The sequence below is a fragment of the Triturus cristatus genome, chromosome 3_1 (genome assembly GCF_964204655.1).
Source record: "Triturus cristatus chromosome 3_1, aTriCri1.1, whole genome shotgun sequence".
Classification (NCBI taxonomy): Eukaryota; Metazoa; Chordata; class Amphibia; order Caudata; family Salamandridae; genus Triturus; species Triturus cristatus.
In genome coordinates this window covers 1034743388-1034768492 of record NC_140583.1, presented here as the reverse complement: position 1 = coordinate 1034768492, position 25105 = coordinate 1034743388, and the positions used below count along the sequence as shown (strand labels likewise).

General features: G+C 44.4%; 1 protein-coding gene across 3 annotated transcripts in view; it reads right to left on the bottom strand.

Annotated features, from left to right (window-relative positions):
- The window catches only part of ZRANB3 (zinc finger RANBP2-type containing 3), a 615617-nt gene that overhangs the window by 252781 nt on the left and 337731 nt on the right, over window positions 1-25105 (bottom strand). For all 3 annotated transcript variants that reach the window (XM_085645762.1, XM_085645761.1, XM_085645763.1), the window contains exon 8: window positions 20658-20829. In XM_085645762.1, the coding sequence (XP_085501888.1) occupies window positions 20658-20829 (172 nt within the window). The remainder of the gene's footprint in view (window positions 1-20657; window positions 20830-25105) is intronic.

Below are 25105 nucleotides of genomic sequence, written 5' to 3'. Positions count from 1 at the left end.
GTAGGATCAGTGGCCACACATTTACTTCTTACTTCAAAGCTAAAGCTCTCGACATTGGCTCTGAATGCAGTCACCACATTTGTGTCCCATATGCGGTGTAAACGGAATATTTTGAGAGGCTTCCTAAGGTGATAATGGTTGAAGGAATTTGACTTCCACTGTGAAAGGCCTTGCTTAAATCCTATTTCCTCAACAATAAGATTTGATAGGGAAGCGGTGAAGGGAGCTGACTAGTAAACAGGGTCTGTTTGGAACAAAAAATAGGCTCGGGCACCAAAATAAAAGTGCCCCCATTAGCAACCCAAGTAGGTAACAAAGTGTCCTACATCTGCAAATCAGTACATGATGGAGCTTGTAAAGAAACGCTGAATAGATATTTGCAGGGTATGGAAGACTAAATGCATTTCAGCTTGCTGAAGGCAATGTTTGTGGTGAGATAAGGAAAATCAACAGTAAAAAATGGCCCACCTGGCCATAAAACAGGCCGGCAAACTGCTGAAACTAACAGCCCACACACCGATCTAAGTGAGCAGCCAATTGGGCACTGCCTATTTGCCCTATAGGCCAGTACAAGCTTGCTAGTAAAACAAAATGGGTTCAGGAACATTGGGATAATTTTTGCGCATCGACAAGAACAGCAGTGTCTGTTATAAACCTCTAGGTATGATAGAGGGTATGCATTCGATCCTGATCCTTATAGGAAGCTAGGGCAGTCTTCAAAGGATAGGGACCACAGTATACCTCTTGGCTGGTGATGGTCTGTTTTTAATAAATGCATATTTGTGCAATTCCGGTGTAGAAAAAACAAGTATGCCTAAAACAAGATGGATTATGTTACTTACCCAGTAAGCATCTCTTCTTGGCATGTAGAGCTGTAGATTCACATGCTTTGCATACTCCAGCCATCTAGTGTTGGGTCCAGATGTTTGAAAGTTGTTTTTCTTCCAAGAAGTCTTTCCCAGTCACGAAGTAAGGTGACTCCTCCTTTTGGTGATAGTGCGCATGGGCATCAACTCCATTCTTAGACTGTTTTCCCGCAAGAGGGTGAGAACGGAGTGAGTGAGTGTAGTACAGAGATGTCCATGCGTATGTAATGTAAATAATGAGAACTGCAACAACTACAGGTGCCCGGGTATGTGGGAGGGCGCATATGAATCTACAGCTCTACATGCCAAGAACAGATGCTTACTGGGTAAGTTACATAATCCGTTTGTTGCATGTGTGCTATAGATACACATGCTTTGCATAGACTATACAGCAGTATTCTCCCAAGTCGGTGGCTAACCGGTAAGTGTTGCAGTTGTTTGAAAAAGTGTCTTTAGCACTGCTTGCCCTACATTGGTTTGTTGACGTGCTAACACATCCACACAATAGTATTTGGTAAATGTGTGTGGTGTGGACGATGTTGCTGCCTTAAAGATGTCAGCTATAGGAATGTTACCTAGAAAGGCATAGATGCTTCTATTTTTTGAGTGGAATGCGCTTTAGGAGGTATAGATAAAGTTCTTTTAGCTTTAGCATGGCAAGTTTGAATGCATTTAACAATCCATCTTGAAATACCAGATTTTGAGATAGCATTGCCTTTGAGAGGTGTAGCAAATGCAACAAATAGTTGCTTTGTCTTACGAAAATATGTTGTTCTTTCAATATAGTATAATAACGCCCTTTTGACATCAAGTGGGTGAAGAGCCCTTTCTGCTACTGAGTCAGGTTGAGGAAAGGACACAGGTAACTCAACTGATTGGTTAATATGAAAAGCAGAAACCACTTTTGCAAGGAGTTTTTAGTTGGTGCGAAGAACTATTCTATCTTTATGAAGCTGAAAGAAGGGTTCTTCTAAGGTTAATGCTTGTAGCTCACCAACTCTCCTTAATGAAGTGACAGCAATGAGAAAGGCAACCTTCTATGAAAGAAACTGCAATGGAAAATTATGTAATGGCTCACAAGGTGGTCCCATGAGCCTTGTAAGCACAATGCTCAGATTCCAAACTGGTGCAGGAGGAATTTTGGGTGGTATTACTCTTTTCAGGCCCTCCATAAAGGCTTTAATTACTGGAACTTTGAACAAAGATAAATGTTGTCTGTTTTGCAAATATGCGGCTACTGCTGCAAGGTGCAATAAAATGGATGTGTAAGATAGACTAGATCGCTGTAGACGCAAAAGGTAACAAAGAATATCTTGAATAGAGGTATCTAGCGGATTAAAATTGTTGTTGTTACAATATACAACAAATCTTTTCCATTTTGCCGCATAAAATGCTCTGGTGGTAGGCTTTCTTCCTTCTTTAAGAATAGTCATACAATCTGGCAGCAAATTTAAGTATCCAAACTCTATGACTTCAGGAGCCAAATTGCTAGATTGAGCTCCTTGGGGTTTGGGTGTCTGATGTCTCCATGGTTCGGAGTGAGAAGGCTGGAATTGAGATGCAGCTTTTGATGTGGAACCACTGATAGTTCCAAGACTGTGTTGAACCTTGGTTGACAAGCCCATGTGGGAGCTACCAAAATCAGTGTGAGCGATGTTTGCCTGAGCTTCCGAACCAGAAACGGAAGGAGGGGAAGAGGCGGAAAAGCATAGGCAAATATCCCTGACCAATTCATCCATAGGGTATTGCCCTTGGATAGAGGCTGTGGGAACCTGGAGACCAAGTTTGGGCATTTGAGTTGCCCACTGTGGCAAACAGATCTATTTGTGGGAATCCCCATTGTTGAAAGTATGGAAGGATAACTTGGGGGTGAAGTTCCCACTCGTGTATTTGTTGCTGCATCCTGTTGAGAGATCTGCAATTTGATTGTTCACTCCTCGGAGGTGTTCTGCCAGAAGATGAATTCTGTGATGGATTGACCAACACCAAATGGTCTGAGTTAGGCGTGATAATTGCAGAGAGTCCGCCCCCCCCCCCCCTTTTTTTTAACATAGTACATAGCTGTCATATTGTCTGTGTGGACTAAGACAATTTTCCCTATGAGGTGAGACTCAAAGGTTTTCAGTGCAAGATACACAGCTAGAAACTCTTCATAGTTGATGTGGAGACTTTTGTGGTTGTTGTCCCACCAACCCTGAATTGTCAAGTTTTGTAGATTGGGCACCCCAACCTGTGAAAGATACTTCTGCTATTGAGCACAATCTGTGGAAAGGGGTCGATGAAGGGCTGCCCGTTTGATATGTTTTGTGTGTTCCACCACTGCAGAGAGCAATGAGCGTGGCAGTCTACCAACACTAAATCTGTTCATTGGCCCTCTGACTGATTCCACTTATGTGCTAAGCATTCTTGTAGAGGACACATGTAGCCTTGCATGAGGCACGATTGCAATGCAAGATGCCATCATTCCTAACAGTTGCATGAAAGTCCTGACTGCTAAGTATTGGTTGGTCTGAAATTGTATTAGCAGAGTTTGAATATTTTGAATTCTGGCTGCATTGAGAGAGGCTAGAGCTGTGCAGGTGTTTAGTCGCTCCCAGATAAGACTGCGTTTGTGAAGGCTGAAGATGAGACTTGTGGACATTGACCGTAAAACCCAATTGGTAGAGTAGGTCTAATGTAGTCTGGGTGTGAGGTAAACACTTTTGGAGTGTGCTGGTTTTGATGAGCAAATCGTCTAAGTATGGGCACACATCAAGGTCCGTAAGGCATGGGAAGTGGACTTGGGGACGACAATTACGGATAAGCAATGGGCTGATTGCTGTTTGGTTACACGCGACAACTCACTCAACAGCAGACAAATTCCTACACTTTAAATTCTTACGCCGTACGTATTTCACCTCGACATTGGTTCATAGGATAGACCCCTCCAAGCCACACAACTGTCGTAAATGTTTGGCCCCCCATGCCGATTTTGCACATCTTGCCTGGACGTGTCCAAAACTACAACGCTATTGGGAAGGCATACATTACACTCTAGGGAAAATGACTAATCTTTCTCTGATCCCAACCCTGGAAGTAGCCCTGCTAGGTTATACTATAAATTTTCCCCAAACAATTTGGCGCTTTGCATCACTGGGCCTTCTCTTGGCAAAGCGAGAAGTGGCCATCCATCGGGGGCGCAAGTCAGCCCCAACCGTCCAGAGCTGACTGCATAGTCTGGCGTACTGTAATGTTAATAGTGAAGTAAACGCAAGTGTGCTGCCCAGCACATCCTGCCCCAAGGATAAATGGGGCCGTATCGATTATACGTTAAGAAGCAACGCCAAGACTCAAATTCGCAAGTGGAACAAGGCTTTGTCCCAGAAGGCGTGGGATAGAGAAGATATGCAAAGGGTTCTGTTATAATGCCTTGTTGATATTATGTGACATTACTATGTAAATTTATCCAGCAGGTGCAACAACTGGGGACTTAAAAAGAGAAGGCTGATCTGGAAGCCGTAAAAAGGCAGGGATGGCCGAAAGATAACCTTTGATAGTGCCCAGAGCAGAGCCCTGTTGGGCCAAAGAAAGAAGGAACAGAAGGACTTCAGAAAGAGGGGCAGAAAGGGGATCCACAGCCTTAGCTGTGCACCATGCCACAAACTTGTTCCACCTGCAGGCATATACCGTTTTAGAGGAGGAACGCCTGGCTGCCAGAATGACATCACAGACTTCGTGAGGAAGATCGAAAGCTGTCAACTGTCGCCGCTCAATCTCCACGCATGAAGGTGGAGGCTGGACAGGTTCGGGTGGAGGACCGTCCCCTGCTGCTGCGACAGAAGATCCTTCCGAAGAGGCAGTCAGATCGGGGGATCGATCGCCATGCTGAGTAGCTCAGGATACCAGTACCTTTGTGCCCAATCCAGAGCCACAAGGATGACTTGGGCCCGGTCGCGCCGAATCTTCTTCAGCACTCTGGGCAGAAGTGGTATAGGCGGAAAGGCGTACAACAGACCGCAACTCCACTCGCGAATAAAAGCGTCGCCTAGCGAGTGCCGCCTTGGAAATTCCAAAGCGCAGAACTGATGACATTTCGCGTTCTCTTCGGTGGCGCATAGATCTAACCAAGGCTCTCCCCACTGCTGAAAGAGACCTTGCACCACGTCCGAGTTCAGACGCCATTCTTGATCCATCAAGCACCGGCGGCTGAGTTCGTCCGCCCTGGCGTTCAGAGAACTGTGGAAATGTGGATTTTCCTGGTCAGTTATGTCCCCTATCTTGGACCCCAACGGTTCTATGTGCATGTCACAAGTACATGTATGTTCCCTCCAGTTCCAGTTATGAAGACGCAAATATATGTGCGTCCACCGTCAACATGTCTTCTGTCAGATCCGCCATGAATATGTCGGATATTCCATTCCTAAATATGAAAGGCCACCGGCTTTATATGGTTCACTTATGCCATTTTACAGTCCAAGGCAAGTAGGCCCTGATTCTGTCATCAAACTCCTTTTGCCTTCTGCCTCTGAAAGCTCCAGTCTGAGCCTGCATCTGTGACCATGAACTCTGTCTCATTCTCTGCGCGGCCCACGAAGCCTGACATCAGCCTATTCTCTGCCAAGAGCTGTATTTCACCTTCGAATTATCTGCTTCCCCCTCAGCCGATGCATTCCTGCCTAGTAGCTTAAGTAAACATTCTTCCAGTTACCAAGCAAAAGGCCCGGTTTCTCTGCCCTCATGCAAGTAATTCATAGCCCTGTCACCATGGAATATTCCCATCCCCTCGCATTCAGTGTAGACACTTAGACGCTTGTACACACACGCACAGTCAGTATAGAATAGATTCTGTCCGAGAGTCCTTCTTTATGGATAACATAGTTCTTTAAACATAGGATGTTAGATATGATTTGGGATTAGGTTGATCTGACCCCCAGACTTCTCGTCTCCACATGTAGAGCTAATGTCAAGTTCCCTTCACCCCCTAGTTACACGTCAATTGCACGTCATGCTGCTGCGCGCACATCTATGTCAAGTATTATCTTATAGATCCACCTATGCATGAAAATCATAACCAATCATGTGTCTTTTTACTCCTTGTAAACACCCATTTTCGGTTACGCAGGTACCACGTCAAGTTCCTTATCAATTATTACGCCTACTGTATTTGCTTCATTATAACGTATGAACTATAAAAGATACTTTCTTGTCAATAAAGTATGTACTTCACTTCCTGAACCCCGTGGTGATGGAACTTGAAGCATCCGATTATAATCGTTTATTGGAATAAAGCCCATTCAGAAACTCTAATATCACGGATTCTGCCTCTCATTATACTGAGCTATTTTATTATGATTATGTATCAAATTCAGTCCCGGTAAAGGAATTTTTATTTACCACATGATGGCGCCCGAACAGGGACACTTTCTCATCTCACGCGCCGGCGGTGAGTTGTAGGCCCGGTCTCCTGCCACAGCTGGACGGACAATTACGCGTACCAGCAGGATTTCCTGTATCTCCCTCCGGTCAAGCGGGGGCGACTGAGACTACGATCAACACCCAGACGAGGCGGTGAGAAGTGCGAAGTATCCCGACCAGAGCCTAGCTGAGAGAGCAAGATCCGAGGTATATCGAGACCCACCAGTTCGAAGTCTAGTCCAGTTCCCGACGAGTCGAGTCGAGTCCAGTCCGGTTCAAGCTCAAGTTACTGAGGCCTTCCGTTTCCGAAGCTACCCGGTGAGTACCATTTCCGGGGAGGCATTTCTGACGTGCACATAGGTTGTGCCGGTCAAGACGGGTTTGGGTACACAAATCCGGTCTGCACTGTTTTAGCAGTGTATCTGTACTGTTTAGCAGTATATCAAGTATTCCGAAGTATCTAGTAAATGTCAAGAATTAAGCAGGGTGATTTAGTTATGCAGACGATCATCAGTGTTGTTTCAGTTAAAGGTTTAATGTTTTAATGTTAAATGTGTTAAACGTCTTGCATATTGTGGTATGAATGGTTGTTCATTAGTGTGCTTTTTGTATTAAGTGTGTTCAAAATTAAGTATCGGATCAGTTGTCAATATGCCGCTCTTTTCGAAACTAAGACAGATCACTACTAGGAAAGGGGTACTTGAAGAAGCCGTCCCTATTCCTCCTAGGGATACTCCAGGGCACTTTATGTATCAGAAGCATGGCTTAGATGCCATATTATTTCTTGATTTATGGGTAGATTATACCAAGGGATTGCCGGAAAGTCAGAGGTGGCCCGCAGCGGGAACCTGGGATGCAGAGTGCATCATGAAAGTCGAGGAAGAATTATGGAAAAGAAAAGTCAGACAGTCACAGAAAGACGCTGTTGAGTTATGGCGTAAAGAATCTCATAGACGTACAGAAAAAGCACGTAGACAGGAAGAGAAGAGTAAAGAAAGTTCAAATAAAGTTCAAGAAAATCTATTAATTGAGGAAGGTATCCGAGTGAAATCGGAACAAGTAGATAGACAAAGAAATGCCCTTATGAATGGTATGTATCCTCTTCTAGCCGAAGGATTACCTAAGGCTGCTCCAGAGATGCCAAAAGACTTGCCACCCCCATTATTTCCAATTAAGGTACATCCTAGAGGACATCCCAGAACCGCAGAAGATGTTTTTCTTTCCTCATATCTAGATGACGCAGCTCCCGAGTATGCTAACCCCGCACCACATAGACTGTCTGGCGGGGGGGTTCAACGTCAGGATCAGGTATCTGTCCCTGTGCAACAGCAAGTCCCGACACTAGCTTCGGCAAGCACATCTGTTTCCGCATCTGTCTCCACAGTCGATTCTACAGTGGTGTCCACACCTATAGTTGCTGTGTCACGTTCGACGAATCCTTTCACACCCGACGCCCCAGATGGGGCCACGGGAGGTGCTAGCAATACGTTTACGCCACCTAGAATAAATAAACTTGTTTTTCAAGAGTCAGCGCATTCACGTACACCCAAATTCGTGAGTGAACGTGCGCTTAAGGAACTTCTTATAGATTGTAGATATGACCCGGTGGTCGGTAAGGAGGACGAAATGGTCCTGGCATCATTACGTATCAGACGAGCCGCAGGATATTTAGCGAAGTTACCAGGAATGACTGCGCATCTAGATAAAATATATCATTTTGTTCAAACAGGGCGAGATCCAGAATGTATTAACAGAGCTATGGAATTCCAGAAAGTAGAGATACAAGGGGAACTGCTACGTTTCCTCATAAACTGTGTGATCAGAAATCAAGACCGACCGGGGGTAGACCCGGATGCAATGCATATTCTTACAAAATGGAGCCAGAATATATCAGAAGGAAGACACGATAAGCAAAATTGTATAATAGCCATGTGCCGAAAGATCCGTAAAGAAATAGAAAGGATACACGAAGAGAGATTACAGACCGACGAGTTCGAACAAAGCGAGGAAGAAGGGTCAGGACCACCCGCAGGACAGTTGGACACCATAGCCTATGTAGGTAGAGGAAGATCTTGTCATAGGGATCAAACTAGATGTCATATTGACTCAATACGTCCGATATGTCCAGATAATAACAGGAATTTCCAAATACCTATAATTAATATAAGGTCTAACGAGCATTCGTTCCAAACTGCTGACAAACTACTCCGAGAACGAAGGGGTTATCATTTTCTCGATTCTATGGATGAACAAGATTTAGCCAGGGCAGCTGTCCACTGGGTGGACAGTCCCGGAAAATATAGTGATGCTACAGTAGTACGCACATTTTTGAATCTCACCCCAGATGAACAGAGGTTGGCTGGGATTTATATGATTCAACAACTCATTATACTATATCGGAGTCAGCATTCGGACCCTGGTCCGTTACCTGACATATTGACTGAATTGCTTACAAATAAATGGAGAGGTCCAGGTACTGAATTAATTAAAGAAATTCTAATGTCAAGAAAGCAGTATATTCTTTTTATATGCTCAGAGCATACCTCATTGCCCAGCAAGGAAAGAACAACGTATCACATGGATAGACAGAATCCCTTACGAGAAGTACACCCAATAAAAGGCGAGGGCGACGAGTTTAGGCGCGTATTTGTATATACGCCCATATCAAAAATAGAACTGTTAGAAATGAAGAAAGTGGTACCCAGTCATGACAAAGACCCAGCGGGTTTTCACCGAGAAATTAAAGACATGTTACTCATGGGAGAGTATACCTATCCCGACATTATGACGATATTAAAGGTATTGATGCCTGCTGGCATTTATGAGAAACTCAAGGAAAAAGAGTGGGAGGTAGGAGACCAAAAGATAGAATGGTCAGTGTTAGAAGCAGAAGAAAAGGCCCGAACTGCAGGAGCAGGACTCGGGGATAAAACTAAAGCACTACCAGGTTTGCTAGTACAGGTACTGCCACGTTTATTAACTACGAAAAAGGAAGATTGGGGTACAATTTCAGCCTGTAAACAGAAGCAAGATGAAGACACTAGTGATTACTATGCCCGATTTGAAAAATGTTTTGGTATAAATAGTGGCATAAAAGCAAGTAGCGAATCATACCCGCATCTGTTTGTAACAAAATTAGTAGAAAATGCTCTGTCCCCGGTAAAGAATAGAGTATTAAAATTCGAGAGTACCTGGCAAGGTAACACTCCAACACAAATGTTACAAATGTTACAGTACCATCACAATAGAATTAAAGAGGAACAGGAACATGAACACAGACGCATGAAAGACACAAAAATGAAAATGCTAGTTGCCCAGACAGTACCAGCTGAAGGACATAAAAAGGGTATGACACATTCCGATTCAGCAGGACCGGTAAAAGGGACATGCAATTATTGTAAGAAGCCAGGTCATTACGTACACGATTGTCCAGTTTTAAAACATAATATCGCCATAGGTAAAACACAAGAAAGACCACGGCCACTCAGACAGGATCAGAATGAACAAGGAGCTATGCAGCATGCCCAGGCCATGCCAGCCGCACAACAGCCAATACAGTTTGTGCCAGCTGCACCACCGTTGCCTGCTGCTGCCACACAGACCACAACACGACAAATGTATCAGACTGCACAGTACGAATATCCTGAGTATCAGCGTTACGCATGAACTAGCCTAGAGAGGGAAGTTGACTTACCCCTTATCGAGATTCCTGTAGATCAAGAAGGACCTTATGTACATAGTGAATTATTAGGTCAAGATAGAAAATTCTTACTCGATACAGGGGCAAGTCGAACAACTATAAAACGTAGTGAAGTTCCAGGGGCACCCCTCTCAGGCTCTCAGAATATCTCCCTTGGTTTTTCAGGAAAACCCATTGTTAATGAAGTATCACAGCCTCTTCCACTTACGATAGGACCTTTGACACGAACTACAGATTTATTGCTTACTAAATCATGCCCAGAAAATCTGTTAGGAATTAAAACTCTGAAAGCGCTAGGAGCCATAATATGTTGTTCTCCGGAAGGAGTAAGGTTGTTTTTACGTGATTTTAAAGGTCACTATGTGTCTAGAGACATGGATCCCCGACTACAGACTTTACCCACACATCTATGGGCACAAGGCCCTACTGATGTTGGTTGTATGAATATTACACCATATCGAGTCACACTAAAGGCAGGAGTGGTGCTACCACGAATGCGACAATACAAGCTACCACCAGATGCTGTAGTGGCTTTACTACAAATCATTGACGAGCTAATTGCCCAAGGAGTAGTTGTAGAAACAGACTCCAATGTATGTAATTCACCGATAATTCCGATTCTTAAACGAACAGATCCTACAGCCCCGCCAGTATATCGATTGGTTATTGATCTGCGCGAGTTAAACAAATGCATTGTGCCACAATTCCCTGTGGTCCCAGATATCTCGTCATTATTGACAGCTATTGATTCCGAAGCAACATTCTTTACTGTAATTGATCTCAAAAATGCCTTTTTCAGCGTCCCAATAGATCCGGAAAGTCAATATTTGTTCGGATTCAGTTTAAATGGGCGTAGCTTTAAATTCTCACGCGCACCTCAAGGATTTACAGAAAGTCCCAGCATCTATAGCCAAGCACTGAAACGAGAACTTGACAGTATCCACATGCCAGTTAACACCGCTCTGCTTCAATACGTCGATGATCTGCTGATCACAGCAAGAAGCGAACCTGAATGTGAAAAAGCATCGCTGACAGTTTTACAATTTCTAGCCGAAAAGGGGCACAAGGTGTCCCCTTCTAAGCTGCAATTCTGTGTCCAGCGAGTTATTTATCTTGGTCACTCGCTGTCCAAGGAGGGAAGGCAGCTTACACCCGACCGCATTCAGTTAATAGCTAACATGCCAATACCCAAGACACAAAAGGAAGTACGAGCTTTCATAGGCCTCACGTCATATTGCAGGCAGTGGATCCCTCAGTACGCATTTCTAGCAAAACCACTCATTCAGTTAACCACACAGGAGGCAGCCACACCGACTGTTCTCCCTTGGACTCAGGAACATACACAAGCTTTTGAAAGCTTAAAGAAAGCTTTATGTCAAGCACCCGTTTTAGCAACGCCATGTTACAAAAAACAGTTTACACTCTTTGTTACAGAACGAGAAGGTACTGCCTTGTCAGTACTCACACAGGAACAAGCAGGAGCACACAAACCATGTGCTTATTTTTCTAGTACATTAGATCCCGTAGCTCAGGCTTTGCCTGCATGCCTGAAATCAGTAGCAGCGACAGCTTTGGCAATCAGACAAAGCGATGCTATAGTGTTAGGACATCCATTGACAGTTCAAGTACCACACGCAGTAGAGGTTCTTGTGAATAGAACGCAAACACAACACTTGACCATAGCAAGACTTACAGGATATGAGCTTACATTGTTTCAGCCACATATAGAAATCAGACGCTGTAACACATTGAATCCTGCCACACTTCTACCTGTAATAGGAACAGACCCACTAGCCCATGACTGTATTGAAGTTATTACGATAACAACGAAACCCAGACAAGACTTAACCGATGTCCCATTATCAGACCCAGACCTGACATTGTATGTAGACGGTTCGTGCATGAGAACAAGTACAGGAGAGTTAGTGGCCGCTTACGCAGTCACAACAGATACTGAAGTCATTGAAACTAATCGTATAAATACTTTGTCAGCTCAAGCCGCAGAGCTCATCGCTCTGACACAAGCCTGTATTCAAGCCACGAATAAAAAAGCCAACATATACACTGACTCACGTTATGCATTCGGAGTTGTACACGACTTCGGCGTGCTGTGGCGAGAGAGAGGTTATTTAACTTCCCACGGTGCCCACATTCAGCACGGACCCCTCATTCATGCCTTATTAGATGCAATACATCTACCCACTGCAATATCAATCATGAAATGTAAAGCTCATACGAAGGTTACTGATATCATTTCTCAAGGCAATGATCTAGCCGACAGAACAGCTAAACAGACTGCTCAAACTCAAATCCCCGACGTGACAAAGGCAATAGTCCCGACACATTGCATGACAGTTAAAGATCCTACTCTTGACGTAATTGACATACAGACACATGCTACACCAGATGAAATAAAGAAATGGACTGAATTAGGGGGGATCCAAACGGACCAAGGATGGATGATGAAGGAAAAGTCTGTATGGTTCCTTCCTGACTCAATGGTCCAAGTTATAATCAACACTATACATAGTCCAGCACATCTAGGAGAAAAAGCTATGCTAGACAGCATTCAACACATTTGGTTCAATAAACATTTACGAGCAGCAGCAAAACAAAAGGTCCGTACCTGTATGATCTGTTGTCAGTTTAACCCAGGAAAAAGCGTTCCCGTAGAACAGGGTGGATTTCATACTCCTAACCATCCTTTTGAAGTACTCCAGATGGACTATATCCAGATGGAACGATGTCGAGGATTCAAATATGTTCTTGTAGTTGTCTGCGCTCTGTCCCGTTGGACAGAGGCATACCCGGTTTCAGATTACACTGCCCCGACTACTGCCAAACAGTTGGTTCGAGAATTCTTCCCACGATACGGTTTACCACGTGCTGTTTACTCAGATAACGGCCAGCCGTTCTCATCCGAATTAATGAGACACGTTTCACTTCTGTTAGGATATCAGTGGAAATTCCACTGTGTCCGACACCCCGAGGCAGCAGGCCTCGTAGAAAGACATAACCAGATCCTGAAAATCAGAATGTCCAAAATATGCAGAGAAAAAGGTGTCGACTGGGTAGTAGCGCTACCCGTTGCACTCTTTTACATGAGAATGGTAGCACACTCTCGAACAGGGCTATCCCCGTATGAGGTGATCTTTGGAAGACCACCGAATATGTGGGGGACGCCTATACCTCGCAAAATAACTGATGTTGACTGTAATATGCTGACAGATTACTTGGCTTCCTTGATGTCTGCACTACAATCTTGTCGTTCACAGGTAGCTGCAGCTTTTCCCGACAACACCGAGGTGAAACCCCATGACGTTGTTCCGGGTGATTTGGTGTTTGTAAGGAATTTCGACCGAAAGACCCAGCTGGAGCCCAGGTGGAAAGCACCCAAGTTGGTCCTGTTGACCACGAGGACAGCCGTGAAGATCGAGGGCCGTAAGGGCTGGATTCATTCAAGCCACGTCAAAAAATTTCATGGACTACCCTCGGATATAGACATTGTGCCCTGCACTCCCTCACAGACTGATTCAGAACTTCCCTTTGTTGAACAAAATGACTCTAAGAACTATAAACTAAAGCTCAGGCCCAAACAGTCGAGCAATTTGATTGTTTAAGTCCTCTCCAAGGTGAAGCGGTTGAATTGTCTCTGACATGTATCCCTTGGACCTGAGTAGAGAAAATACCCGGAAAATGTTGAAACGACAGGCGTATTGTAAATCACTGCGTAGCCACTGTATGGGGACATTATTAATTCTGTTTTTATTGAGTCTTTTAATAATTATTACGAGTATGTTGTTGCACATATATTACCCTATTTCTAGACATGTTTATAATGTTACTACTGAACATTCTTTTAGTGACTTACCTCCGCATGAATTATCTTATAGACTTGCGCTGCGCAATAACACATTCATTAGTATGTTACATCATTCCCATCAGACTAGTAATGCCACCAATTGTTGGGTGTGTGGCCGACTCCCTCCCTATCAGAATTATGAAGGAGTCCTGCCTTTCTTTCCACATCCATTCACACATAATGGCTCCTGTGGAGCATGGTTTAGTTTAATCAATTCCATAGACTCAGACACAGCAGTTTACCAAGATCATTGGATATGGGGAAACCTGAACCTAGTCTTACTCAAGGTCTGCTACCCTGACAAGGAGGGTCGCCCCAAAAGAACAGGAACGGATCTAGAAAACGAAGTATATGGATTAGGTAATTTTACACCTAATCTCATGATTCTAAATGTCGTATCCGAAGTTGAACTAGTCTTGCCCACCATGTCAGTATTCCCAGCGAAGGGTGAATTGTGTGTAAGAAAGGTTGGTTCCATACCTATGGGCCATAGTAAATGCAATACTATAGTAGAATTCCGTGATCAAGGCAAATCTTCATTTAGAGCTTCTCGCCACTCCTACTTCATATGTGGTCAGACTGCATATATGCGTCTACCTCCAGATTGGGATGGTACCTGCTACATTGCATTCCTTTTGCCACCTGTTTTTCTAGCTCCTCCTGATTACTACAGAAATATTCATTTAGTACACAACAGAAAGCGGAGAGATCTCCCCATTGTCGATTACACTGAAACGGCATGGGACAAGTATGTAGATTTTAATAAAGGCATCTTTCCCTATATAGGTACTGTCACTAATAGTAAGCTGATACGTAGATTAACCAGAACCCTTGAAGCAGTAGTGAATGAGACTATTTCCGCCTTAGGCAATTCAACAGAAGAACAGTCTGCTATGCGGATTGTTGTGCTTCAAAATCGTCTTGTCCTTGACGTCATCCTGGCTGATAGGGGCGGAGCTTGTAGGGTCATCGGATCAAGTTGCTGCGTATTCATACCAGAAAATTCGCCATCTGTATATAAAGCCATCACCCGCCTTCATAAGATTGTAAACCAGATACACCAGAACCCAGGCACTTGGACTTGGTCCAGTTGGTTTTGGAGTGTGATATCAGCCTGGGGATGGAGAGTTTTATCCTTCCTAGGTATTGGCTTTCTCATACTATTCAGTTGCTGTCTATGTCTACAATGTGGACCAGCGATTTGTGGTCTGTGTGCCACATCGTGTATTCCACCACCAAGATTTCATTCAAAATCCCGGAAGAAGAAAGAAGAACAAATGATGCTATATGAACAGATCGATGGATTGATGAAGATCGATATCTCTTGAAGGGCAAGTAGGGGGACAAGGAGGGAATGTGGAAATGTGGATTTTCCTGGTCAGTTATGTCCCCTATCTTGGACCCCAACGGTTCTATGTGCATGTCACAAGTACATGTATGTTCCCTCCAGTTCCAGTTATGAAGACGCAAATATATGTGCGTCCACCGTCAACATGTCTTCTGTCAGATCCGCCATGAATATGTCGGATATTCCATTCCTAAATATGAAAGGCCACCGGCTTTATATGGTTCACTTATGCCATTTTACAGTCCAAGGCAAGTAGGCCCTGATTCTGTCATCAAACTCCTTTTGCCTTCTGCCGCTGAAAGCTCCAGTCTGAGCCTGCATCTGTGACCATGAACTCTGTCTCATTCTCTGCGCGGCCCACGAAGCCTGACATCAGCCTATTCTCTGCCAAGAGCTGTATTTCACCTTCGAATTATCTGCTTCCCCCTCAGCCGATGCATTCCTGCCTAGTAGCTTAAGTAAACATTCTTCCAGTTACCAAGCAAAAGGCCCGGTTTCTCTGCCCTCATGCAAGTAATTTATAGCCCTGTCACCATGGAATATTCCCATCCCCTCGCATTCAGTGTAGACACTTAGACGCTTGTACACACACGCACAGTCAGTATAGAATAGATTCTGTCCGAGAGTCCTTCTTTATGGATAACATAGTTCTTTAAACATAGGATGTTAGATATGATTTGGGATTAGGTTGATCTGACCCCCAGACTTCTCGTCTCCACATGTAGAGCTAATGTCAAGTTCCCTTCACCCCCTAGTTACACGTCAATTGCACGTCATGCTGCTGCGCGCACATCTATGTCAAGTATTATCTTATAGATCCACCTATGCATGAAAATCATAACCAATCATGTGTCTTTTTACTCCTTGTAAACACCCATTTTCGGTTACGCAGGTACCACGTCAAGTTCCTTATCAATTATTACGCCTACTGTATTTGCTTCATTATAACGTATGAACTATAAAAGATACTTTCTTGTCAATAAAGTATGTACTTCACTTCCTGAACCCCGTGGTGATGGAACTTGAAGCATCCGATTATAATCGTTTATTGGAATAAAGCCCATTCAGAAACTCTAATATCACGGATTCTGCCTCTCATTATACTGAGCTATTTTATTATGATTATGTATCAAATTCAGTCCCGGTAAAGGAATTTTTATTTACCACAGAACCTGCCAGGTGTTGAACCACCAAGGTAATGCCTTGATGTTCCAGCCATGTCCAGAGGCGCAGAGCCTCCTGATATAGGGTCCAGGACCCCACCCCGCCCTGTTTGTTGTAATACCCCATGGCGGTGATGTTGTCCGTGAACACCTGCACCACACTTCCCCGGACAGAGGGAAGGAATGCCTTCAGTGCAAGCCGGATCGCCCGAAGGTCCAACAGATTGATATGGAGCCGGGACTACGCCAGAGACCTCTGATCTCCGCCTCTGCCAAATGGCCTTCCCATCCCAGGAGGGATGCATCCGTCACCACTGTGGGCTCTGGTCGGGGAAGGGAGAGGGATCTGCCATTGACCCAATCGCGATTCGTGAGCCACCACTGCCATTGTCGTGCAGTGCCCTCCGAGATCTGGACATGATCGGACGGGTTGCCCTGATGCTGCGCCCACTGGAACTTCAGGCCCCACTGCAGAGCCCGCATATGCCATCTAGCATGTGGCACTAGCAGGATGCAGGAGGCCATCAGGCCCAGGAGCCGGAGGGTCATCCTGACTGAAACCCGGGATAGAGGCTGAAAGATCGGAATCATAGCCTGAATATCCCGGACTCGCTGCTCGGGAGAATAAACTCGAAACAGCGTCGAATCCAGAACCGCTCCGATGAAGGGTAGCTTCTGAGAGGGACTCGGGTGCGACTTCGGCTCGTTGATGGAGAACCCCAGCAAATGAAGGAGGTCGGCCGTAGTCTGAAGGTGGCTGACGACTGCCTGGGGCGAGCCCGCTTTCAACAACCAGTCGTCGAGGTAAGGGAAGACTGACATCCCCGACCTGCGCAGGTGAGCTGCGACCACCGCCATCACCTTCGTGAACACCCGAGGGGCGCTGGTAAGGCCGAAAGCGAGCACAGCAAACTGAAAATGCTCCTGGCCTACCGCGAACCGCAGGTTACGCCGGTGGGCCGGCAGGACGGGGATGTGAAAATATGCGTCCTGCAAGTTCAACGCTACCATCCAGTCTCCAGGGTCGAGGGCAGCAAGGACCTGAGCCAGAGTCAGCATTCTGAATTTCTCTTTCCGGAGGAAGCGATTGACGTTCTGGAGGTCCAAGATGGAGCGTAGGCCCCCATTGTCCTTCTTGGGGACCAGAAAGTAGTGGGAACAACTACCACTTCCTACCTCTGGCCCAGGAACGCACTTGATGGCCCCCTTGGCCAAAAGGGCCGTGACTTCCTGCTGGAGAAGTACCAAATGATCCCCGACATGCGGTGGCACCGGAGCGGCATGGCTTGAGGGGAGGACTGAAAGGGAAGGGAGTAACCCCTGCGGATGATCTGCAACACCCACTTGTCCGATGTGATATCGGGCAAGTGGGGGAGGTGGTGGCGGCTCCTGCCACCCACCGGCGTGGGGTGCTCCACAAAGCTCGGATTAGGAAGGTTTGGAGGTAGAAGCAGCGGGGGGGAGGTGGACTGACCCCCACGCTGATTCCCAGACCCACCCCTGCAGAAGCCGCATCCGTGCTGAGGCTGGTTCTGCACAGGCTTGCTGAAGGAACATGCCTGGGCGCCTCTGCCGTGGCCACGAAAGGAACGAAAACCAGGAGTGGCCGGGCTCTTTGCAGAAAGACCCAAGGATTTGGCCGTGGCTTGTGAGTCCTTAAAACACTCCAGTGCACTGTCAGCCTTCTCGACAAATAGGCAAGTGCCATCAAAGGGCATGTCCATAAGCGAGCTCTGGACGTCGGGTGAGAACCCAGTAAATCGCAACCAGGCGTGGCGACGCGACGCAGCGCCACAGTCGTAGAAATCGCCCTGCCTAGCGAGTCAGTGGCATCCAAACCACACCGAATGGCGAACTTGGCCGCATCCTTACCCTCACCAACCGCCTGTGAAAGTACAGCATGGACCTCCTCAGGACACTGAGGCAACACCTGAGCAACCGAATCCCACACCGCATGGGAATAGCGGCCTAATAAGTAGGCGGTGTTCACCGACCGAAGCCCCAAGCTGGCTAAAGAGAACAACCGCTTACCGAACTGTTCCAGCTTCTTAGGGGCCGATTCACAGAACTAACTTAAGACAAAATCCTAAACTTACTACTTTTGGTATTCACAGAAGTTAGGATTTTAAGACAGACTTAAGACAGACTTAAGACAAAATCCTGTCTTAAGTCTGTCTTAAGTCTGTCTTAAGTCTGTCTTAAGTCTGTCTTAAGTCTGTCTTAAGTCTGTCTTAAGTCTGTCTTAAGTCTGTCTTAAGTCTGTCTTAAATCTGTCTTTTTAAGTCTGTCTTAAGTCTGTCTTTTTAAGTCTGTTTTAAATCTGTCTTTTTAAGTCTGTCTTAAGTCTGTCTTTTTAAGTCTGTCTTAAGTCTGTCTTAAGACAAAATCCTAACTTCTGTGAATACCAAAAGTAGTAAGTTTAGGATTTTGTCTTAAGTTAGTTCTGTGAATCAGGCCCTTAGAGTCCTTATCCAGCGGAGTCGTGGGAAAGGCGGTCCTTGGTGGCAAGCAACTCTTGCACCTGTTCGGGAGTCGCCGACGAACGCGGGTAAGGCGGGTAGGCCGCGGGACTCCCAGGCTCTAAAGGAGCTGCAGGAACAGAACCCCTGTCCCCCTCGTCCGCATCTGAGGACCGACGGGGGGACGTCGGAGAGCGAACACGCTTCTTCGACTTCTTTTTTTGTCGACGCTTACCGGAATCCGAGGGCGAAGACTTGGAGCCCGAGGAGCGACAACAGCGGCCCCACGAGCGATCCCGGGAGCGGTCCCTGGATCTGGAACAGCGCTGGGACGAGTGTCTGACCTCCAGAAGCTTCCGGCGCCGCTCCAAGGCAGGACCGAGAGTCATGGTCAGTCTCCAGGCAGTAGAGGCAAACATCATGGGGTTCCGCCACCGACATATTGCGACGGCAGGCCCCACAAGACGTAAATCCAGGCATCCCTACGTGCACCAGGAGAAAAGGGGAGACAAAAGTCTCAAAAGAGTAGTCAGAAGGTATGTGCTCTAACCAGATCTGCGCGGAAAAAGAAAGAACTGACGTCAGCGTGCAGGTGTGGCACCTAAGTAGTCTCCGTGATGTCATCTTGGCGCATACGATGCCAGTGACGGAAGCGGAGCCGCACGACGCCACCTACTGACGCGCAGGGGCACTGCTACGAAAAGACTTTCCGGATCCAGTCTGACGCCTGGGGATATTCTAAGGTAAGGAATCTATCACTAACGTGTCTCTTTCAGATATTGTTGTTTAACTGTGATTTGTAATTAAAATGTTGATTTACAGCTTCTGATGAATTCTTTACCTATGGCAAAGATCCGTAGCCTTAGGGCCCAGTAAGAGTAGGGACTTTCTTTCCAGGTACGCAGGGAAGCAAATTCTGAATCGTTAACCAAACATTTATTAAGGTCCCATGCTCCACCACTGGTAGCCATCCTACAATATTTGATAGTTTATGCAGTCAATACTGATTGCATAGTTATAGAATTTAGTCTGTGGCTATGTCCTAGCGAGTCTTAAACTGTCAGCCAGTTGAAGAAAACGATTACTTGGAAAATGAAGTTAACAGTGCCTAAATATAACTCCAATTATTAACCTGTAAAATATCCAGTCTGGTAACCAAGGCCGGTGCACATCTAGAAGTTCAGTCCAGTTCCCTATAAACGTTACTCGTCTTGTCAACCCCCTGTGACACTCAGATTGATTATCTGCCAAGTACTGTAGCTACGTCTCCAATTACTATTTAGTTTTGAACAGCCGGATCAGATTCTGCACCAACTACGTAGGATACCACACTGTGCTTCACTGTGCACAAGACGCACTATACAAAGCATGCTAGACAGACACAGGGCCCTGGATCTGCGCCATACGCTGTTAGAAAAATGTAATGGTAAAACTGAAGCATGAATAAAAAGGGAAGGTGTAAACGGTATATAGTGTTCCAGTGACAGCGTAAATTATTTAGGCTTTATTTAGTCTTACCTTTTATCAGGAAGACTTAATACAAGAAATCCTTATAAATGTTAATTTGATGAGTTCATGTGACCAGACACAATATGTTCCAGTACTGTACTTTCCTTTTTCAAAAACTTAGTTTCAGGTACATTGGTCCAATTGGTTTAGCTGACGTAAATCGGAATACCACACCCAGAATACAATATGGTGTTAAAGGTATGCCCAGGAATGTTAAAGTGTGTACTGAAGACCTGGTGTCATATGAGGGCCTTATTAAAACTAGTTCTTTAAACCTTACCTGCATAGGTTATTAAAAACACCCTTACTGAATATGTATGACACCAGGACAGGCAATTCTTTTTTACAATACCTACCTTGGCAACATCTTTAGGAAGATCAAATGGAATTCGCTGCCTGATTTTTGGAGGAAGCTGGGTTAAAACATCTTGTTTCAATCGTCTTATCATTATCTTGTTTAATCGCTGATGTAATTCACCTAAATTTGAAGCCCCTTTGTAGTCCCACTGAGTTCTTCTGCCAAAATGTCTGCAACACAAAAAAACAGGCAAAGCGTTTAGCTCCATACGCAACACTTTCTATTGTCGCTAAAACACGTCTGTCTAAAAAAATCTAAAAATGGCATCATTGGATGTCTGGATTTGCATAGTTCTAATGTTTAAGGCAGGTTTTCAATTAAAATCAGCATCAAATGGTACCCCCAGATAAGTAAAATACGGAACTTTCTTAATTTCTTCACCCCCAATATAAATGTCCTCGTTTTAGAATATCTTGGTCCACATTTCATTATAAAAGTTTCATGCAATTCACTTTTAACCCCAAATTATTCATAAAAGCATTAAAAGAGTCAGGCAGTATTTGTATGCCGTTTGCTGTCCTGGCTATCAAGACAGCATCACCAGTGTATAATAGTACAGGGATTTGACACATGTTTAGTCTTGGAATATCCTTCCCCATCTCACAAAGTTGGTCTCCCAGTCCATTTATAAACAATAAGCATAGAAAAGGAGCCATAACACACCCCTGCCTTACCCCCAAATCAGATGGGAATTACTCTGTCAAATTTCCTCCGCTACTGTAGCGTACTGAGGCGCGTACACGGAGCCTGTTTAACAAGGTGATAATCGCTCCATCAATCCCAATTATCACCTAGAATCACTACTAAGGGCCTGGTTTTGCATTTGACGGACACCATCCAGATAGATTATCATCAGTCAAACTTAGAGATGACTACCAGCTCAGCAGTCATCTCTGTATATTGAAAGGAGCAGCCATCACAGCACTTCCTATCAATGTACAACATGTTTAGTGGACGGCTGCTGTTGGTTTTGACAGCTGTTCACCAAACTTTTCAAAAGATTTTGTTTTTAAGAAACAAACCGCCTCAGTGGGAAATTACAGGTCCACCATAAATAGGATGGGCGGTGTAATGTCCTCTCCCCAATAATCCTTACTCAGTCTTATGAAGTTTTTGGATAACTGAGTCAAAGGGGGATTCGTCAACAAAAAACTTAAGATCTGCTAGTCTCTAAATGAGACGGGCAGTCCCAGGGTTTGGCATATTGGGTACTCCATCATGTTTGCAATGTAGTACCCTGTCCGGTAAACATTAAGTGCCCTAAGAGTCCATAAGCATTTGTGCAAACCTAACTGCTAAGAAGTGGAGTACTGTACAATAATGAAGTGTGGTTGAGAAATTATACATCATCGTTTACACAAAGTGAGGATTTAGACATTTCCCATAAGTGAAATTTTAGGCACAAGGAGGAAAAGTGATTTTCCCAGAATCACACAATTTGTTGTCAAGCACTGAACCCCGATTAAAGGCTGATGCCCATATTCTCAGCAGAAGTTTTGATAGAAGTACTACCAGAAGTCCTAAGAGTAACGGGGATCTGCAGATAGCTTCTGCATGGAAGCGTATTTAAAATAGAAAGTTTAGACCATGCCAGTCAGTATCCAGAAATACAATCCTTTTCGTAAAAGTATTTTCATTGACATTCCGTAGTGTAAACGCTTTAAAAAAAAACAGCTCTAGTTTTTACTGGATGACTACAAGTAGTATACTTTAATCATTACTTTTTCACAGTGGAGTGGTGCTTCTTTTGCATCTGTGGAAGAACAGCCTTTTTCAAATGTAACCTTCTTAAATTTGGATGGGATGTAGAGGTGTATCCTTACCTAAGTGGCCTTTGCATCTCTTCCCCTGCACCTGATCCTCAAGGTCCTTCCTTCCAGGCACCCCCGACTGCGCGCCTAGGTGCTCAACAGGGCCTAGGGCCTGATCCCATGCCCTTTAACAGTCATCCACATTTATCCTTTACCAAATATCCTCAGTCTCATAATTTTAATTGGAACTCTGATCCCAGATTGATTTTGAGGAAAAACTTCCAGAGTTAGCAGTAACAAGTGCAGGATCAGTGGTTCCTCCTACATTTCCACAAACTGACATAGGTACCTTGTAAATCAAATCTTTGATGTACTCCTGTCTCACTCCCAGGCGGATCCATACATTATGTCTCCTGGTGGACCTCAACGTACATTATAAAGTAGATAAGTGTAATTGGTGAACCAGTGTATGATGTTGCTCCTTTGTGGACAGACTTAGACTGTCTCTAACCAGGCCTTATCCATGGCTCTTCCTCTGCTTCTGCCGGGTTGACCTAGCAAGCAAAGTCTGTCAGTTTTCAGTCACTTCAGAGGAGCTCTAGAAAGTAGCCTGGCACTGCAGAATCCATTGGCAAAGCATTGATTGTTATTGTGCATGCAGAAATTCAGACATAGTCTCATGACTTGTGACCTATCACCTGTACAGCAGTCTTGGATAGATGCTAAAGTGCACCGTCAATGGCTGCCCCCTTTCCTATACATTGATACGTTACAACCTGAACTGATTTGGAGTCCTCAATAGTTTAAATGGATGCGTGTATCGTGAGCATCACGTGCAGTTATTTACTTTAAAAACATTTTTTTTATATTGAGTGAGAAAAAAAACCAGTTTCTCTCTCCCTCCCACATTTAAAAAAATAAATCCCTGTGCCCGCACCCCCCCCCACCCTTCCCGCTGTTTGTCCAAAAAATCTATCATGTGGCTCTAATTATACATCTCTAATTTCTTACTCATATAATATCAGGAGTATAAATAAAATGTGTTTCCCTTATACAATACAAAATATTTTAACACATTTCAATTCACAAGTCAATTAACTTGAGATGCAATTTCTAGCAGCAACTTCAAATTGTCAAGGTGCAGTGTGCAGTCAGCACTAATGGCCTTCAAGCCTATCTGATAATACCTTAGTTAGCAATCATCCATCAAGTGCGATTGCATACATTGTTATATTCTTTTCAATGCCACCATATTATACATCTCTAGTTTGTTACTCATACAATATCATGGAGTATAGCTAAAAATACATTTCCCTTATACGATCCAAAATCTCCAAACACATTTCATTTGATGATTCAATTAACTCAAGGCGCAATTTGTAGCAGCAACTTCAAATTGTCTAAGTGCAATTGAACCAAATGGCCTTCAAAACCAAGTCATCAACCATCCATAAAGTGCCTGTGCATACATTATCTTTTAAATTTTTTTTTAAATAAAACCCATTAATAAAGTGCAAAATATTTAAATATTTAAAGTGCATACATGAAATCTCTATGACTTGGGTATTATGAAAAAGGATTCTCAATACTGCCCTACGAAGCAAAAGAGTTCTTCCATCCAATTGGTAAAATATTGCAAATTTCGGAACCTTTCTTTTTAGCCTTAAACCCCCACCATTTATATATAGCTTTCTCAAGATTATACGTGGTCAACAGGTGAGCTAGCCATTGATGAAATGCAGGGGGAGTAGCATCCAGCCATGCGGAGGCTATATAAATTCTGTATACTGCCGTTGTAATGCAAATAAAAGCCCCTCCTTCTTTCCTTTCCAGATTAGATATACCAATCATAATTAATGGGGAGGTTTCATTCACAAGTAGAAGCAACTTCTCTTGTAAGAATACCTCTATTTCTTTTATAAGTGGACCAAGCTCATTACAAGTGGCAAACATATGCATTAGGTCAGCCTTGTAAACCGCACACCGCGACAGTGCACCCCCTTCCCCCATTTGGCAATCCGATACGGGATGTAGTATAGCTCAAAGCATGTTTTATAAAACTGTGCTTGGAGGTTCGCTGGCATTAAGATCTATAAGATGTTTAAAAAGGAGTTTTGAAAATCTGCATCTGAAATGCCTAGCATCCCTTGCCACTTGATTGAGCATTTTCCCAAATCGTCTGTCTCATAATCATTCAGTAGTTCATATAGTGACCAAATCCTTGGAGCCACAGGCTGCCTTATTCTGTCCACTAATTCACATCTCTCAAAATTCTGGTTTTCTCCCCCCTTCTTATGCAAAAAGTATCTAACCTGTAGATATAAAAAAAATTATCTATCGGTTAAATCCAATTTTAGTTCTTCAAATGACATTAAGCCACCTAAGGAGAAAAGTCAGCCTATATGCGTTACCCCTGCCTTTATCTACTTATCTACTTTATCTACTTATCAAAATAGCAATCATTAAAAATACCAGTAAGGTCTTTGTTTTCTACCAGGGGTGTATAGTAGTTTATTTTCCCCAAGTTCTATCAAGCACCGTACAGAGGACCAATCTTTAAAAAGCTGTAAACAGTGTCTTAACGTGCGCCTTTTTGTAGTATCCATACTCAAGTTGACGCCATTTACAACCTCCAACATTGTGGCCACTAGCATGTTCATAAGGGGAGCTATAACTAACTAATCCTTGCCCAGGA